Source organism: Musa acuminata, chromosome BXJ2-6, assembly GCF_036884655.1.
Source record: "Musa acuminata AAA Group cultivar baxijiao chromosome BXJ2-6, Cavendish_Baxijiao_AAA, whole genome shotgun sequence".
NCBI lineage: Eukaryota > Viridiplantae > Streptophyta > Magnoliopsida > Zingiberales > Musaceae > Musa > Musa acuminata.
Window position 1 is genome coordinate 6,351,407 of NC_088343.1, and position 18,265 is coordinate 6,369,671.

The window sequence follows — 18,265 nt, forward strand, 5'->3', positions numbered from 1 at the left end:
TACATATATATACATATACATACATACATATATATATATATATATATATATTCGAATCATTTACCTGTTTTAAATAAAAATAAAATATTGTATAAATTGATTTAACCAACATTAATATGCGGTTGAGATTAAAAGCGGGAATGGATCGATGACTTTTTAGGGATCCTTTCTAATTTTCCTGTACATTACTAAGGTAAGCCAGTTTTATATCTTCAATTATAGAACATGCAAGTACATCGAAGCCCAATGACAGTTTGAAGGCCCATTTAATCGGCCTGGCCATCTATAAGCCCTCACTAAGTCACATCAACTTCTCGCATTACATTACCCTTATCGATATGATATGAGAACGACAAGTGCTAAATAGAACAATTAAGATTGTGAATGATCCAAATATCATATGGCTGAAAACGTTACGAATCACCAGCAGGCAAATCTGAGGTCAAATTTTTTCCAGTGGGAGAGAAATGTGAGATCAGCGTCGAGATTCGTTCTGAGGTGGAAGGAAGGCCACGATTTGCACACCCCTCCATATATTGTGCCCGCGTTTGCCCTCCATATCTGTCATATCGTACGATATATCGGAAAAGTTACAATGACTGCTATATAACAGTGATCCAACCCCGAAACCGCGAAACTATTCCGGTGTATGTGAGGCCTTCGTTTCCCGGTTGTAGATAGGGATAAGAGTACTGCTGCGACTGCAACCGCATCGTTCCCCTTCTTCCGCTTCCCGTACCTCTCCCCAATCTCCTTCTCGTCCTCATCCTTACCCTTCGCCTCCATGGCTTCCATCACTACCATGGTCGGAGCCCAAAAGGCTCTCCTTCCCTCATCTTACGCAAAACCTAGAACCCCCAAATCCCCTGCAATCTCCTCCTCCAACACCAGTTTTCTCTCCTCTTCCTTCTCTTTGTCCACTGGTAACTTGTGCTGCGACACCGCCGCTTCCTCTCAGCAGCGACTCCGCCGCGGCAGCGGTGGCCTGCTCGTCGTCCGAGCCGCCCGCGGCAAGTTCGAGCGCAAGAAGCCGCATGTGAACATCGGCACCATCGGGCACGTCGACCACGGCAAGACCACGCTCACCGCCGCTCTTACCATGGCCCTCGCTGCCGTCGGCGGCTCCTCCCCCAAGAAGTACGACGAGATCGACGCGGCCCCCGAGGAGCGCGCCCGCGGTATCACCATCAACACCGCCACCGTCGAGTACGAGACCGAGTCCCGCCACTACGCCCACGTCGACTGCCCCGGCCACGCCGACTACGTCAAGAACATGATTACCGGTGCTGCCCAGATGGACGGCGCCATCCTCGTCGTCTCCGGCGCCGACGGCCCCATGCCCCAGACCAAGGAGCACATCCTCCTGGCCAAGCAGGTCGGTGTGCCCAACATGGTGGTCTTCCTCAACAAGCAGGACCAGGTGGACGACGAGGAGTTGCTCCAGCTCGTCGAGCTCGAGGTTCGCGAGCTCCTGTCCTCCTACGAGTTCCCCGGCGACGACGTCCCCATCATCTCCGGCTCTGCTCTCCTCGCCCTCGAGGCCCTTATGGCCAATCCCAGCATAAAGCGCGGTGAAAACAGCTGGGTAGACAAGATCTACGAACTCATGGACTCCGTCGATAGCTACATCCCCATCCCGCAGCGGCAGACCGACCTCCCCTTCCTCCTAGCCGTTGAGGATGTCTTCTCCATTACCGGCCGTGGGACCGTCGCCACCGGGCGAGTCGAGCGTGGCACGATAAGGATCGGTGAGACCGTCGACATTGTAGGTCTCCGGGAGACGCGGAACACCACGGTCACCGGTGTCGAGATGTTTCAAAAGACACTCGATGATGCATTGGCCGGAGACAATGTCGGCCTACTCCTCCGTGGTGTGCAGAAGGCCGACATCCAGCGGGGCATGGTTCTTGCCAAGCCCGGCACCATCACGCCGCACACCAAATTCGTTGCAATTGTCTATGTCCTTAAGAAAGAGGAGGGTGGGAGGCACTCGCCTTTCTTTTCGGGGTATAGACCTCAGTTTTACATGAGGACCACGGATGTCACGGGCCGTGTCACCAGCATTATGAACGACAAGGATGAGGAGGCCAAGATGGTCATGCCCGGAGACCGTGTCAAGATGGTGGTTGAACTCATCGTACCTGTTGCCTGTGAGCAGGGAATGCGGTTCGCTATCAGGGAGGGCGGGAAGACCGTCGGTGCTGGTGTCATCCAATCCATCATTGAATAAAATTCTGAGTGTAAAACTAGTTTGACCTTCTTTATTGCAGGGGCTGCTTCACTAAGTGCTAGTGTTGAGGTAGTAAGTCTTGCAAATTAAAGACCAAACATATGATCAGGTTGCAACCCAAGGGAGGCCCGGCTCTGCATTGTCATATATTCTGCAGTTTTGTTACTTTTGAATTTGCTTCTTTTTGCACTAATTATCTGTCTCTGTTGTCAAGTGGAATCATGCAGACTCAACGCATAACTAGCTGTGAAATCATGTAATTTGATTTTAGTTGATGCTTGCATAACTACTTTTTACTGCAATGTTGTTTCTGTAGATGTTGATTGCATTAGTTCTTTTTTATCATGGGAGATGCTTCAATTGTAGGAAATGTAGGAATGTGGTTTAATTAGTTCTCATCTTTATACAACCTCAGAGATTGGCTTATCTGCTTTTGGTTAGTGGTTAGCAGGACAGCATACCACATAATGACTGACACAGCTACCAGGATGACCAATTCGGTAGGAAGTGTGTGCATGAACATATCTTTTTGTTATCTCATGAGTATCATACTTGCAGAATTAATGTTTGCGTGCTTGGTGTTTGTTATCTTTTGCACTTTCTAGTCCATCTGAGCCTGTCAACATTTGACTTGATTAGTGTCTACTTTATCATAACACCTGAATAATTACTTTTGGCCTTAATTCTTGAAAATGTTTAATTTTAATAATCAAGGATAATCTTGGTAATTTATCGTGCTCAATTCTTAATTTATTTTTAAATTCATGCAAATTTTTATGATTGTATTTTATTAGCAATATCACTCCTTTGTTCTCAGAATGACTATATTAGAAACGAAGACTAACATTATCCAATTACTTCTCACTTGATGCACTGATGACTTCACTAATTCTATGTTATAGTATATTATTTTCCTTTTGATACATGGACTGGATGAACCTATTGTTGTAATCCTTCTTGTTTACAATAGAAGCAAAACTTAGTTGTTTTCTTCTGTATTCTCTGTAGCTTATAAGCTAGTTTGATTCTGTTTTATGATTATAGCAAAATATTTTCTTTAGGCTTATTTATTGTGCTTCCAACATTAGCAGTGTACAGAAAAGCTTTGTGATTTAATGATGTGATTAGGTTGGTCTTCTACTATCTTTGTTATGCAGCTGCAAAGTTTTAATTCAGTTGTTCCATTTAATGACCAACTTCAGTAACACTAATGGGAAATATAGTTTATCATGATTAACTGCTGCAGAATAAATCGAGTTTAGCTCCCCTTTTCATTATGCATCTTGTAACTTTTCAAATCGCCTGACTCTTTGACTTTCTGCAGCCTGACACTAAAAACTTCTGCATCTTAGACCAGTAAATTGTTAATCCATCACATGTATTTGCATTGAAATCTATGTTATATCATGACATTTTTTTCATTGTATTTTTCATTATCTGTGCATATTGACTGGTATCCATATTGCCATATTACCATTTTCTAAGATCTCGTTTCAGGCATGTCAAGAAACTCATTTCATCAATCATAAGAATATAAGTAAAGAGCAAATTTTAATGGTCTATTAGTTTCATGATATTTTTTTTCTTGTAACATAAACTACTTTTCTAGAAGTATGCCTTTGTATAAATTGTGGTTGGTTTAAGGACTATAAATTCCCATCCTGTCTACTTTCTACTGCAACATATCATATGTCATGTTTGAGTTAGCAAAACTTAATCAAATTATCGAACAGTTATCTTCCAATTGATGCTTAGTGCTACTCAAAAGAAAAAGTTGTACAAAATAAAACTAGCACTTTACCCAGTCATGCTTTGGGTTCTTAAAACTCCATGACCTATTGATGATTCAACTTGGAATCTTTCCTACACTGGTGTTTCTGTTTTGATGATAACAAGGAATACTGTTTGTGAGGCTTAGACTACCTGTGCATTCTCTTGTATGTTGATGTGATATGTTGTTATCCATATCCTTATCCTCAACTTCAATGTTTCTTTAGACATTTAGACAATGGATTGTTCTTATTCTTACATCATTTAAGTAATTTGCCAAAGTTGACTCTAATCAACTGTCTTTTAACTTCAAATTGGGTGATGTGGATATTTAGAGTAATCATTATTATTTTTCAATCTACAGAGTATTGCATTTACATGGTAATTTGATTTGTGTTTTCGCTGGATAAAAATATTTCTGTATAGCAATTTACAATTATATGTAACAACAATAGAGATCATTGGCATTGCACTGGACTAGCTGCTTGGGTCATCTTCTGAGCTAGATGAATTAGGCTTTTCAAACTGAGTCCAACTAGGGATAGCATCCAAACTCACACAAAGAATAAATACATCAAGACATTTAGCAACATTCCCCTCTAAGTTCCTGCACTCCAATGCCAACAACAACAATGTCCAAAGGCATATTACACCTTATTTTTTTGCCAAATTCTTGAACTCATTCCCAATTATAGATTTTGATATCATGAAATGCCCAAATACTCATGTTGAACAGGAAGGTCAGGATGCACAGATCCTCCAGTTGTTGAAGTTTTCTTTGATCATTGAGGACAAAACATCACTTATGTTACTATCATAAAAGCAATTGCTAGGCTACTCCAATTGGATGTTTTAGATGTACACTGAGCTTTAAGACACATCTAATGTGTCCTGTAGCCTTTAATGTGGTGAGCATGGTAGAAGAAGGCAAAAGGCAGTTCACTGGATCAACATCATAATTAGGTCAAGGGAAGATGGGAAGCAAGTAGTAGGTAAGGAGAGAGTATTGACCAAGTTAGGTGGAAAGAATACACAGGAGGCTAAAAACTATAAGGTTCTATTTTGAATTCCACCACTTAAATAGTTAATCAAATCTGCATTTTAAATAGAATAAAATTCTCAATTATCTTACATGTTATCATTTTATTACTATTTACTAATTAAAAATGGTAGTTGGTTGGATTTTTTTTTCCAAATACCTGCATCTACTTGATCTACTTTCATTTGATTCTGATATCCTTCTAATCAAATATAAGATTAATTTATACCTAAATAGTTAGTTGAGTTCAGAAAACATGAGCCATTAGGAAAGTTATTATAAGCCCTCATTAAGGAGTAATTTGACAGAATAAAGGAAGAAGAGTGGATTGAAGAAGAGGATAAAAGGCTAAGAAGGTTGAACCCAATTCCTAGCCATCACCCTGTGGGCAGGCAACCATGCACAATAAATATGAAGTTTATTAAACAGGAGATAGAGAAAGAAAATGGTTGATAATAATAATAATAATAATTAATTCATGAGCCAAATAAGTTGGTGAGCCAACTAACCCCCACCCACCAACTCCCCTGTGATTGTTTTATTTCCACCACCCACATCATTGACTGAGAGGTTGCCAGGTGAGCCATAATTTGCAATTGGAATTGGAGCAAGAACACTAGCAGAATTAGTTGGTCTACCCTTCCAAAGGAGAAGGAAGAAGAAAAAAAAGTGCCCCACTAATTGTCCACCTACTCCACCACCATTGTCTTCTACAAGATGAAGTTTGACATTATCCTTCTTTTGTTTCCTTCCAACAGCAAGTGTGGGCTAATTAAACTTTTAATCTTGAACTGTTCTTCAATAATAACTATGAATGCTGTGTTCATGGCTCCAACCATGTGGAATGTTTTCATGATGACTGCTATGGCTTTGTAGCTACAGTATGTATAGTATTGCAAATGGTTCATTAAATCTTTATAATGCAAAGATGGTGGTTGTGCAGCATATTTAAGAACTGCATGGATCTTACTGCAAGATAATTACTTATTGTCACTGTTGGAAATAACTGCTGACATTTGGTACTTTTAGATATCTTTTACATTAAATCAATACTGATTTTTTCTTTTCTGAAATATGAATGTACGAGGAAGTGAGTGGGGCCCATAATTCTATTTATTGTTTTCATAGTTTAAGTTTAGTACATATATACACACATGATAAAAAAAACTCAGATATATATATATATATATATATATATTATATTCCTTAAAGTCATAATTAAAGATCCATCTTTCTGAAACAAAATCCTCCAATTGAATTAGAATAATGTTGAGAATATTTTAGGTACTTTTTTATTATGTTTAAATTTATTATTATCAATCATTACCGATAGTTCTTAATTTAAGAGCATTTGTGGAGTATTATGACATATATGTACGTATTAAAATATTTAGGGGCAAATATGTAAATACACCATTCTTTATTTTTTTGTGTTATTTACCATCTAAAATAGTACGAGCGGTATATAAAAATGGGCGCCCGACACCAACGACTCCCCAACTAACCCTTCCCTCTTCTTTGGTTTCGCCGTTCTCTTTTCTGGGAGAGAGAGAGAGGAGAGAGAGAGAGAGAGCGAGGAGATGGGGAGTCATGGGAAGGTCTACACCTTGGCCGAAGTCTCGACCCACGACACCCACAAGGACTGTTGGCTCGTCATCAACGGCAAGGTCTGTATCCATCTCGCCTCAATTCGATTCCTTTGATTCATTTGTATGTGTATCTGTTTGTCGGATGTGGTATGATTTCTTTCTTTCCCCTTCTCTCTCTGTTGTTGTTCGATTCAATCATGTCTGAGCCCCCATCTGTTTGTTTATCTACGAAAGGAACGACCTTTTCGTCTCGACTATTGAGATCTTGTCAACCTTCGCGAGTTGATTTCGGTTGCGGATTTTCTTTACCGCAAGCTACTAGAGGGAGTTCGGCTACCTTCCGAAAGCATGAAGGCTTGAATTCATGCCCACCGAAATTCGAGATAGAATATGGAACCGGCATGGTATAAGATTACTTTGGCAAATATGCGATTAGTTGTCCATAAATGCTCGGAATAGGTTACAGCGTCATCATGGTATTAGAACACTTCGATTAATATGCTTCTTTGGAGACGTCCAATAAAGTTGGACTGATGCAGGTAAAATTAAATTGGCCCTCTGTCTGAGGATGATATGCACAAATCAAGACATGGTCCAAAGACATGTCTTTTGAGGTTTCTAGCAAAATTTCCAACTTTTCTTTGAAATACCGGTTATATTTCTACCTATTATTCTTGTTTAAGTTAAAAGTTGTGTATATAATTATGGGTATTTTAGCTGATTGCTCTCACGTAGCTCAAAGATCTAAGGTCATAAGCTGGAGTTTTGTCCAAAGGTAAAAAATGCTAAAGGTCATCATCTTGCTCATTTTGCTTGAATCGATGCAGGATGTTACAGAGTGGGGATCTGAACCTGCTCGAACTATCATGTGAATCCCATCATGTGTTTGAACCTTGATGCCATACGAATGAATATCTTTGTTAAAAGAAAGTGTTAAGGATGCCATGAACAAAATGACATAGCCCCAAAACATGTGTTTTGAGGTTTCTATCAGTTTGTCCAACTTTTTGTTACTTCATTACAATTATAGTCTGCCCGTTAATTATTCTTGAAAACATTCCAAGTACAAGAAAGGGCTTTGGTTGTTGTCTATCTGATGAACATGTTAGACATGGATTTTTCTGATCATATGATATTCACCCCCTCAAGAAGATTTCTTTCATGCATGGAGTGCATTATATTTGAGGTTTTATTTCCTTTGTGTTTTTGATGCAATATTGGCGGTGATCACATTTCTGATTGGAGAATATATTAGATTTTACTTCCATATTATCAGTTTGTCAGTACCAAGTGATGTGTGTTATTAGGCCTCTATTTTTTTCTTAAAACTTTTCAACATCAGAAGATCAACAAATATCATGTTTTTCAGAAAAGAACTTGTCAGAATATTGGTAGAAATAGAATAACTTACGGTGAAACAATAAACTTGTAAGATGACAGATGCTTGCTACATGGTATCACTCTGCTACAATAATCTGCTCTCTAGGGAGTATCAACCTGCAAAATTGTGCATGTGGTCTAAATTCAAGTAGTAAATTACAATTTGGAAAGAAAATGTTCAATGAATGCATGATGTTCATCATTCTAACTTTCTATAAAATATCTTGACTACAAAAGAATTAAAAGTAGGCTGGAGATGCACTCTTGACTCTAGCATTTGAAAGGACCATAGATTATAAGGACCCATACATGTAATGATTGAATGAAGAAGAAAGACTATTAATGTAGATCACTTTTTCAAAAGAGAAATCATGATACAGGCCCAACAATACTGAGGCTGTGTTTCATTCTGCGTCTCTTAGCCCATACACTTTGGAATTGTGGTTTGTGTAGGTAGGAATAAGATTTTATATTGGCATCTTTCCTAATAGGGATTATTATTTGTAATCAGGTTGATTTTTAAGTGACAATTCAAATCCGTAGTTTGATCATCATGTGCAACCCATTCTTTGAGCTTAAGTAATTGTAAGACAATGGATATTGCATGGAACTTCATTCATTGGTGGAGCACACTCAGGATTGGTTGCACTTGGGGACACACGCTAAGATAACTAAAAGATACCTCATGTTATGCTTCTGTTAGTTACATCTGTCTCCACATGGGCCCTTCATCATAGGATGTCTAACTAACTTGCAAATAAATAAGGCATTAAAGATACCTTGATGGATCGAGTTTTCGTTTGGGGATGAACCTCTGCTACAGGGGAAGATAAATTGAACACAAGCACTGGCTTCTAAGTCAATAACTTTACCTTTACGAATATAAGGATTTTATTAAAACTTTAATTAAGTTTACCAGCTAACAGTGGTGGTATTTCTTTTACTAGCTTGTTAATCCTTATATCTAATGATGGATGAATTTCTTTATATCAGCCAACAACACATGGGTAATATTTAATGATCAAAGTATCTAAATAGTTTTGAGGATGGATCTTGGTATAACAGTAAGATTGCTCCTTTTCTATTTGGGAGATCGGAGTTTGAGTTTCAGAAACATCTGTAAGACTATGAGGAGTAGCTGTAGGCTGGGAGGAGGAGGTGATGGTGGTCATAGTGGAGGAGTGATCAAGAGCAAGAACAGGAGAAACACGAGAAAGAAAAGGGGACTGACGTAGCAACATTTGGGTTGCTCGCCGTATCAGCTTAAATAATATGTCTTCTGATTGACAAATCTGTTTGTCATGTAGGCAGACTTAATATATCTGGGACCAATTGTATTAAGTTAATATGGGGATCGATAATGATGTTACTTTTTAATATTAATATCTTGGTTCTTGGAGGTTTCTGCGTAATTAGTTTTGCTGTCATTGTGATGCATTAGTGGTGTTGCTTTTTTACTCAGCTATCATGTTTTAGAAGTTGCTTGTGGTAGTTTGGTCTTCTATTTTTGGTTTTCATGTACTTCTGTGCAGGTTTATGATGTTACCAAGTTCTTAGAAGATCACCCTGGAGGGGATGATGTGCTGTTGTCATCAACTGGTAGATCTATTTTGAGTTACCCAGATCTCCTTACAGCATCACTAATTCATCAGTAAGATGTTTTATCTTTGACATGTGTTTTCGTTGTCAGGGAAAGATGCAACTGATGATTTTGAAGATATCGGGCATAGTAATACCGCAAGGGCGATGATGGATGAGTACTTTGTTGGCAAGATTGATGCTGCAACAATCCCTCAGAAAGTTAAATACACTCCTCCCAAGCAGCCTCACTACAACCAGGACAAGACATCGGAGTTCATCGTCAGGCTCCTTCAGTTTTTGGTTCCTGTGGCAATCTTGGGGTCAGCTGTTGCCGTCAGAATCTACACAAAAGCAGCTTAAAATGTTTGTTCGAGCAAAACAAGTTATGATAAGTTAGCAGTTTTTGCGATCTCCTGCCTTCTTACAGATTCAGACACTAAGTTTGGTTCTCAACCGCTTGCTTGTATCTTATGGTACGAAGAAGTCATTTGGTGTTGTATTGCAGTACCTATTAAATCTGTGCTTACTATCACAGAGCAACTATGGTATGAAGTCATGTAAGTCCATTGCCCACTACATGAACATGTCTCTTCAAGAGAATTATAATATTGTTGTGTAACTATAGGCACAAATAATGATGAAAAATTAATGTTCCATCATCAATTGACTTCGGCAGACTCATGCAAAGTCTTTGTCTATGAGTCAGTCCACTATATTAAAGTTACAGGGATAGGATTCAAAGACTTGAGCGAGCAATTATTTCAACCACTAATTGCTTGAAGAACAAAAACAAATATTTTTTATTATTTAAATTATATACAACATAATAACACTAATTATTAGGATGTCCTGAGAGATTGAATGTATAAATCGATGTGGATGACGGTGTCTCGTGTGGAAAACGCAAAAGTAATTGATGTCATGATAATGCCAGGATAGTGACATGGATAGCCATCAAAGTAACATTTTGTGCCCAAGGAAAAAGTATGAATCGACAACCAAAACCAAGCTTACACTAAAAATATAGCCACTATAATATCTCAAATACAGATCGGATTAAAATCGAAACAGAATCGTAATTGAATCAAATCATTGTGATGATTCAAATCGAATCAGAATCAGACTTGAATGATTATACTAAATTATATATTTTTATATTAAATCAAAATTTTATTTTTATTTTATTTATAATAAATTTCAATTTCCAGATTGCACCAATGGATCACTTACTTGGAAGTGGGTGGGTGACATTTAGAACGAACTCATCTTCTGAAATTAATCTTGGAAAACAATAAGAAAAACGTTATGCTGTTTGAGTACGAGAAAAGAGGTCATGCCATAGTCTGTGGCCAAGCCAACGAAGTCGTTCAACTCTCATTTTCCATTAGGTAGGTTTGAAAAGTACAAAGAATTATTGGCTCATCAATCTTGAAACTTCATGGTTTTTGCTTATTAATTTTCGTTTCCACTCCAAACAAAATTAGGCATCTCATCGTCTCGAAATGTAAAAAAAGAAGAAGAAGAAGAAGAAGAGTCATGTTTATATGGAATTCTTGTTCTATAATAATTTAAAATATTCAAAAGCTAATCGGTCCACTATAACATTATTATTTATTAAAGATCAGATTAATCGGTCCACCAACATTTTGAATTAAATTTGAAATGTTCTTCAAAAGAGAAGAAGAAGAAGAAGAAAGAGGAAAAAAACATACAGAAGGCGACCTCTCAATTACTTGGCATTTACATGAATTATTTGGTTTGAATCACCCAAAAGAAGAACACTTGAGTCATGCACATGAAGAGAACAAACATGGATTATTCATGGAAACATGAACATCACAGAGAAAATAATAAGACTTTTTTTTTTGAATGCCTGGATTTTCTTTATTTTTAATTGACTGAAGACAACAAGTTATTTTTTAAAATTATATTTTTAAGGAAAAAACAGAAGAAGAAAAAAAGTATCTATTAGTTAAGATATATAATAATTTATTATAGAAGTAATAGACCAAAAAAATTATTACACCAAGTAAACCAACAAAGGACTCAAATGGCCTATCTTCTTCTTCTTCTTCTTCTTTTTCTGTAATTAAAATTAATTGGAAAATGAAATGATATATCAAAGAAATTTGCATGTTTTTTTGCAGGTCCACCCGAGTCTTTTCTTAGTGCAATTGGAATCATCCTCTCCTCTTGTTATTAGCTGCAGTGAGAGTGAGAGAGAAAGAGAGAGAGAGAGAGAGAGAGAGAGAGAGAGAGGAGGAGGATGAGAGGAAATTCATGGCGATGTGGTGGATCGACTCTCCATCTACTGGTCAGAGGTGAAGGACACATCATTTACCTCTACCCGCCTACTATTCTTCTAGTTCGATTTGATCCTTCTGTTCCCTTCTCGATCGTCTTCTCCTTCTCTGCGACTCGGTTTGGCTCATCTCCAAACTTTTCCATGTTCATTCCTCATGCTCATCGGCTTCTACTTGTTTGCAGGACTCGGTAAGAGTGAGATGGACACAGCAGCTATAAAAGACATACGAATCCTTTGATCCACAGTGTATGCAATCGTTGGAGTAGAATGGGAGCCGCAAGCTCGACGGAATCCAGCAGCAGGGATGCGAGGGACTACCCGGAGCAGCCCTACAGCACCACCAGCTTCTCCCGTGGATGGTCTTCCTATCCTCGTCCTCCTCCTCCTCCTCCTCCATCACAAAGCTACGATTCCCCACCCGTGGCCTACCCTGCGTCTCGCTCCTACTACCCGCCGCCGCCGCCGCCGAGCTATGACTTCAGGCCCGGTCAAACAGGGACGAGTTCTTCGCAAGCCACAGGACGACAGCCGAAGGTGGAAGCCAAGTACTCGAGAATAGCCGACGAATACAGTTCCTTGGAGCAGGTTATCCTCTGTTACCTTCTGTTCTTGATACAATCCAAGCTTATTTCTTACCAATGAAGTCAGCATCATATTAGGCAATGATAGGTATCTCGAAGGAGATGGGTGATAGAAAGTCAATTCACCTACTAATCTAGAAAATGGATCTCATCTCTCCTAGAATCTCAAGTGGATAGACTGGTAGATCCTGTCCAATCCATTCACCATTGTCGTGTCCTGCGTTTGAATCTTGTTTCTCCAACAGGTAACTGAGGCCCTGTCACGAGCTGGCCTCGAATCCTCGAATCTTATCGTAGGCATTGACTTCACCAAGAGCAACGAGTGGACAGGTAACCATCCCCCGAGTCCACTGCTCACCACCGCGAACACGTTACTCACCTTCTCGAACAGGTAAACTCTCGTTCCACGGCCGCAGCTTGCACTCCATCGGTGCCGCCACAAACCCCTACGAACAAGCCATCTCCATCATCGGACGGACCTTGTCGGCCTTCGACGAGGACAACATGATCCCCTGTTTTGGATTTGGAGATGGTAATCACATTCAAACCCCCTGCTTTGTTCTTCAGCCTTAAGGTCGACTCGTGAGGTGATTGATGATGGCTGTGCTACTCCGCAGCAACCACCCATGACAGAGATGTCTTCAGCTTCTATCCGGGGGAGAGACCTTGCAATGGATTTGAGGAAGCTTTAGAACGGTATCGAGAGATCACCCCGCATCTGAGATTATCTGGTACCTCTCACAACCTTAGTTTTGGTGAATCGGAGTGCTAAGATCCATCGGAGGGAGTTCTGAACATGTTCAACTACAGGGCCAACATCTTTTGCTCCAATGATTGAGATGGCTGTGACCATCGTGGAGCAGAGCGGGGGTCAATACCATGTTCTACTAATAATTGCAGACGGACAGGTATGCATGCTCCATCCACGGCACTGCTCCTTCCTTAATCTCATCCGTGCAAAGGCATCCTTTTCTCGGTAGTCGAAATGTTTAGAATGTGATATTGGAACAGGTGACAAGAAGCGTGGATACTGACCTTGGCCGATTGAGCCCCCAAGAACAGAGGACAGTTGATGCCATCGTCAAAGCTAGGTAAATCGATCTGACTTTTGACATGCTTGGTTTGACATTGTTCTCACTACTGATTCATGTCTTGGTGCAGTGAGTGCCCCTTGTCCATCATCCTGGTGGGGGTTGGAGATGGACCCTGGGACATGATGAAGGAATTCGATGACAACATTCCTGCTAGATCTTTCGACAATTTCCAGGTACAGAGATTACGGCACACAGCAATTTGGATTCATTCTTTACTCGGTTTTTCTATTTCTTGTGTTTGATGATGTAAATTGTATCAAATAGTTTGTGAATTTTACGTCGATCATGGAGAAGGGAACGCAAAAAAGCCGAAAAGAAACAGAGTTTGCTCTTGCTGCACTCATGGAAATACCTTCACAGTACAGAGCAACAATCGATCTTGGCATCTTAGGGTATGCGGATGCAGAACTCATACTTGTTAATTAGTTTTCTCCGACTGCTACTCCATGATCTGAGACTGCAATGTGTGACAAGCAGGAGGCATAGTGGAACGTCTCCAAGAAGAGTGCCTCTTCCACCTCCTACCGGTAGTTCTCCTGCAGCTTTTCCTGGCCCAAAAGCTTCTGGATCAGCTGGTCCTAAGCACAGTTCATCGTCTTATCCTCATCATAGAACAACAACTACACCAACTGCAACAGCACCTGTGGAAACTCAGGTAAATCATACAAGAAATCGTATCTATCTGATTCCAATTCTTCTCTTCTTCCAACGATACGAGAGATGAGGTTCGTCGCTTGCAGGCTTGCCCAGTTTGTCTCTCCAATCCCAGAAACATGGCATTTGGCTGTGGGCATCAGGTACGAAGCAGCATAACCATGGTGAATCTGAAATGGTTTGTATGACGATGATGATAATGATGATGGATTTGTTCTTGACCTTCACTGCAGACGTGTGTTGATTGTGGACCTCGGCTTAGCTTCTGCCCCATTTGCCGGAGCTCAATCCAGACCAGAATAAAGCTCTACTGAAGCATAGATTCGTACTGTACAGTACAGTATGTGACTGTAAAATGTTTCGTCTTCTGGGTGTATAAATTTGTCCAAGCGCATGTAGCTGAAGACAGATTACATGTCTGTGTGCAAACAAGTTGATAGGAGTCCGTTTTGGTATCAGAATCAATGGTATTTTTTTTATTAATAATAATAATTTAAAATAAAAAGTAAAATCATAATTTAAATTAGAAAAAAAATATATTTATATATTAATCACAAATCACTATTATTAGTTTCGCTTCCTAAAAATCAAAACCAACTTTACTCATTTCTTCTTGTAATATTCACTCATTCAAAATAAGAAAAAGATAAAGAAAAGAAGAGCAAATGGATTTATTGAGATTTGATTACTTATCAGGAAATTAAGTTAATTCACATATATGACGTCAATATTTCCCTGCAAATATACAACATATGTACCGATCTAATACTACTGGCTATCCACATATGATGGCTGACTCTGCTTCGTGAAGCCCGCAGTGACCAGCTTAAACCACTGGCTATCCACTTGCAGGCGCTCGTCATCTCCGCCATGGAACCCGTCGCAGGAATTGGAGACGATGCAGCCGTCAGAGTCGACGTCCAAGCACACCTCCGTTCCATCCGTCAGATTCGTGGCCAGATGCGTCTTCTCCGAACCCGACACGAGCTGCCACCGCGAGTCCGACGGGTCGCAGATGATCCCCAGCCTCACCGGCGCGCCCAGGCCGACCGCTCGCAGGCAGAAGTAGGTGCCGGTCACCATCAAGAACTCCTGCGGCGTGTAGCGCCATGAATCGGATGCGGAGCAAGGGCCAAGCTTCAGCGGGTCTGCCATGGTCCTCCTCCGCGTCACGCAGAGGCCGGTGGACGGGTGGAAGATTTTGGTGCGTGGGCGGCGGAGCAAAGGATGGCTCTCATCTGCGCCAGGAATCATCAGTCAACAACCATATAGCGGCTCTCGCTCTCTCTCTCTCTCGCATACAACTCGAGAAGGGGATGAATCATCGACAGACAAACCTCTTAATTGGAGCAGAAAAGAAGGAGCCGCTGCGGACGTACGTTGTAGCAGAAGACTGGAGCAGCAAAGTAGGAGCGGAAGAAGATGAAACGAGGACGCCATGTCTGCTGGGGAAGGCAGAGAAGAATGGGAGGGGATGAGCGAGTGAGTGAAAGATATTTACTAGCAAGTTTAGATCAAAATGTGATGTATAATATCATCTTTGCCGTCAAAGAGTGTTGTGTTGGCTATGCCAAATATTTACGTCGATGCTTGCGTGAGGTTTCACGTAGTCCACATTGCTGGTATTGCTTGTACGAAACTAATGGCTGTGTCATCCGAAAACCTATTATATTATATTATATTATATTATAGTGAAGTGGCTTACAAAGAAAGCATCCTAGTTGACTTTAAGAAGCCGTGAAAGAGAATCTTATCGGTCGGATGCATAAAAATATTGATACAGAGCTAATCAAATTTCTACTTGACATCAATTTCATCGTGGTGTCGGGAAGTTCTAAGTATGCTTGATTTGGGATGTACTGAACCTTACAAAACTATGTTATGAGTTGCCCAACAAAGCTCGTCCGAATCTTAAATTAACTTTTGATTAGGTGTGTTGGCTAAACGTGACGTAGTTGAAAGCCTAATATAAAACCGCTCCAGAGGCTAATTATAAATTAGCTCATATAGTTAGACGTCTTTAGCATCTCAATCCTTAGACTTAAAAATTTTATATTAAAATATATATAGTTATGAAAGTAAATTATTTAACTTCATTTACTCTAACATCATTTACTTTACCGATGTAAAATACAACGTGATACCATGTGCATGAATGACATGAAATCGATAGACAAAAATATAATTTCATTAGTGTTAATAAACGATAACATCGTGGGTGGCTGTTGTGATGGTGATCGATGAGAACGATATGATGGTCAACCTTGCTGATGTCAATCTGAACATCGACAATAAGGAAACAAAGCGATAAGACATCTACATCTACATTGGCACCGTATCGTTTTGCCTCCTCTTCCTCGTTTAGTGTCACTCTATATCTACGTTAGTGAAAAAGAGGAGACATGTGAGGCATCTGCATCATCGATAAGGAGGAGGTAGGAGCATCATCGATAAGGAGGAGGTAGGAGGTAGGTGAGGCATCTACATTAGCGTTGCACTACTTTGCCTCCTCTTTATTCTTACTGACCACCACATCTTTTTGAAGTAATGTCGCACTATCTCCTCTACATCGACGCTACACCGCTTTACCTCCTCTTAATTCTTGTCAACCACTACATCGTCCAATGCAGTGCTGCATTATCGCTTCTACATCGATGCCTACCCCCTCTTCGTTCTCGTTGACCACTATATCACTAGAAGAGGAAGAGGAGGCAAAGCAGTGCGACATCGACACAAATGTCTCACCTACCTCCTCTGGCACCGCACTGCTTTGCATCTTCATTCTTGTTGACCATCGTATTGTTCGGTGTGATACACACTGCCTCTGCTGTGTCGACACTGCACCACTCTGCCTCCTCTTCGTTCTCATCGACCACCACATCACCGAAAGAGGTAAAGGAGGTAGAGTGATGTGACATTGATGCAAATGCCTCACCTGCCACCTCTTCCTCATTCGGCATCACATCGCTCTGCCTCCTCTTCATTCTCAATGATCATCACATTATCCGAAGAGGAGGTAAAGCAGTGCAACGCCAATGTAGATGCCTCACTTCCCTCCTCTTCCTCCTCTGACATCGCAACGCTCTGCCTCCTCTTCATGTGTTGATCATCACATCGTCGAAAGAGGAAGAGGTGACAAAGCGATGCAATGCCGACACAGATACCTCACTTCCCTCATCTTCCTCCCCCAACCCAGTACTGCTCTGCCTCCTCTTTGTTCTCGCCAACCACCATATCGTTCAGTGCAATGCCGGATTGTCGCCTCTACGTCGATGCCGTACTGCTTTGCCTCCTCTTCATTCTCATTGACCATCACATTGTCGAAAGGAAGAGGAGACAAAGTGATGCGACGCCAATGCATATACCTCACCACTCTGCCTCCTCTTCCTCTTCGTCATCAATGTTTGGATCGACATCGACAATGTTGACCACCGCATCGTTCCCACCGACCACCACAACAACCACCCATTATGTCACCACCATCGAAATTATCTTTTTATCTATTATTTTCATATCATTCATAGACACACGTTGTATCTTCTGTTGATTAAACCGACGATATTAGAATAAATAAAACTAAATATTTTACTTTCATAATTATAAAAATTTTAATATAAAATTTTTAAACTAAACGATCAAAATATTAAGGAGGTTTAACTACAAAGGATAATCTATAATGCCCATGCAATCGATGTGACATCATATTTGACTGTTCACATGATATTTTAGAAGTTAATTTACAGGGGAATGCTAAAGAAAAAGAAAAATGCAAACTTCAAATTATACTAGATATTGGTTTGAAATTGATTCAGATATATGCTCGATCAGTCAATATTCGATCAACGAATAGCATATACATGACGCTAACATATGCCAAATTGTTCTTAATGTATGTCAAAGGACGTCCCAAAACCAAAACTCAAATGATGGAGCATCTTTCTTTCTTTCCAAGTAGGGTTTGCTTCCACTTGACTTCAACAAGGACATCCGAAGCCAAATAAGTTATGGTAGAGCATCTTTCTTTCCTAGTAGAAGGTTTAAG

At 40.3% G+C, this 18,265-nt stretch overlaps 4 protein-coding genes across 4 annotated transcripts; 3 read left to right on the top strand and 1 right to left on the bottom strand.

Annotated features, from left to right (window-relative positions):
- Nucleotides 1–645: 645 nt before the first annotated feature.
- Nucleotides 646–2,423, top strand: LOC135614460 (elongation factor Tu, chloroplastic-like). Its single transcript, XM_065111854.1, has one exon. The coding sequence runs from the start codon at nucleotides 785–787 to the stop codon at nucleotides 2,228–2,230; it is 1,446 nt and encodes a 481-aa protein (XP_064967926.1). The 5' UTR covers nucleotides 646–784; the 3' UTR covers nucleotides 2,231–2,423.
- A 4,109-nt stretch (nucleotides 2,424–6,532) lies between these two features.
- LOC103987142 (cytochrome b5-like) lies at nucleotides 6,533–10,195 on the top strand. The gene is made up of 3 exons (XM_009405353.3): nucleotides 6,533–6,706; nucleotides 9,541–9,607; nucleotides 9,699–10,195. The coding sequence occupies exons 1-3, from the start codon at nucleotides 6,620–6,622 to the stop codon at nucleotides 9,947–9,949; spliced, it is 405 nt and encodes a 134-aa protein (XP_009403628.2). The 5' UTR covers nucleotides 6,533–6,619; the 3' UTR covers nucleotides 9,950–10,195.
- A 1,557-nt stretch (nucleotides 10,196–11,752) lies between these two features.
- On the top strand, nucleotides 11,753–14,668 carry LOC103987143 (E3 ubiquitin-protein ligase RGLG2). The gene is made up of 12 exons (XM_009405354.3): nucleotides 11,753–11,910; nucleotides 12,077–12,479; nucleotides 12,721–12,805; nucleotides 12,867–13,007; nucleotides 13,093–13,206; nucleotides 13,286–13,383; nucleotides 13,487–13,566; nucleotides 13,637–13,742; nucleotides 13,834–13,961; nucleotides 14,047–14,224; nucleotides 14,310–14,366; nucleotides 14,457–14,668. Exons 2-12 carry the CDS (start codon nucleotides 12,162–12,164, stop codon nucleotides 14,535–14,537), a joined length of 1,386 nt encoding a protein of 461 aa, XP_009403629.2. The 5' UTR covers nucleotides 11,753–11,910; nucleotides 12,077–12,161; the 3' UTR covers nucleotides 14,538–14,668.
- Nucleotides 14,669–14,872: 204 nt separating this feature from the next.
- On the bottom strand, nucleotides 14,873–15,744 carry LOC135614461 (glycosyl hydrolase 5 family protein-like). The gene is made up of 2 exons (XM_065111855.1): nucleotides 15,561–15,744; nucleotides 14,873–15,461 (listed from the first exon to the last, which is right to left on the bottom strand). The coding sequence occupies exons 1-2, from the start codon at nucleotides 15,661–15,663 to the stop codon at nucleotides 14,992–14,994; spliced, it is 573 nt and encodes a 190-aa protein (XP_064967927.1). The 5' UTR covers nucleotides 15,664–15,744; the 3' UTR covers nucleotides 14,873–14,991.
- Between the last annotated feature and the right edge of the window lie 2,521 nt (nucleotides 15,745–18,265).

Bases quoted from the DNA above. Each gene is read 5' to 3' on its own strand.
- LOC135614460 (XM_065111854.1), top strand. From the start codon at position 785: ATGGCTTCCATCACTACCATGGTCGGAGCCCAAAAGGCTCTCCTTCCC.
- LOC135614461 (XM_065111855.1), bottom strand. From the start codon at position 15,663: ATGGCGTCCTCGTTTCATCTTCTTCCGCTCCTACTTTGCTGCTCCAGT. The intron at 15,462-15,560 runs GTTTGTCTGTCG...TTCCTGGCGCAG, and splicing joins TTTTCTGCTCCAATTAAGAG to ATGAGAGCCATCCTTTGCTC.
- LOC103987142 (XM_009405353.3), top strand. From the start codon at position 6,620: ATGGGGAGTCATGGGAAGGTCTACACCTTGGCCGAAGTCTCGACCCAC. The intron at 6,707-9,540 runs GTCTGTATCCAT...ACTTCTGTGCAG, and splicing joins GGCTCGTCATCAACGGCAAG to GTTTATGATGTTACCAAGTT. The intron at 9,608-9,698 runs GTAGATCTATTT...TTTCGTTGTCAG, and splicing joins TGTGCTGTTGTCATCAACTG to GGAAAGATGCAACTGATGAT.
- LOC103987143 (XM_009405354.3), top strand. From the start codon at position 12,162: ATGGGAGCCGCAAGCTCGACGGAATCCAGCAGCAGGGATGCGAGGGAC. The intron at 12,480-12,720 runs GTTATCCTCTGT...TTTCTCCAACAG, and splicing joins AATACAGTTCCTTGGAGCAG to GTAACTGAGGCCCTGTCACG. The intron at 13,207-13,285 runs GTACCTCTCACA...GTTCAACTACAG, and splicing joins CCCGCATCTGAGATTATCTG to GGCCAACATCTTTTGCTCCA.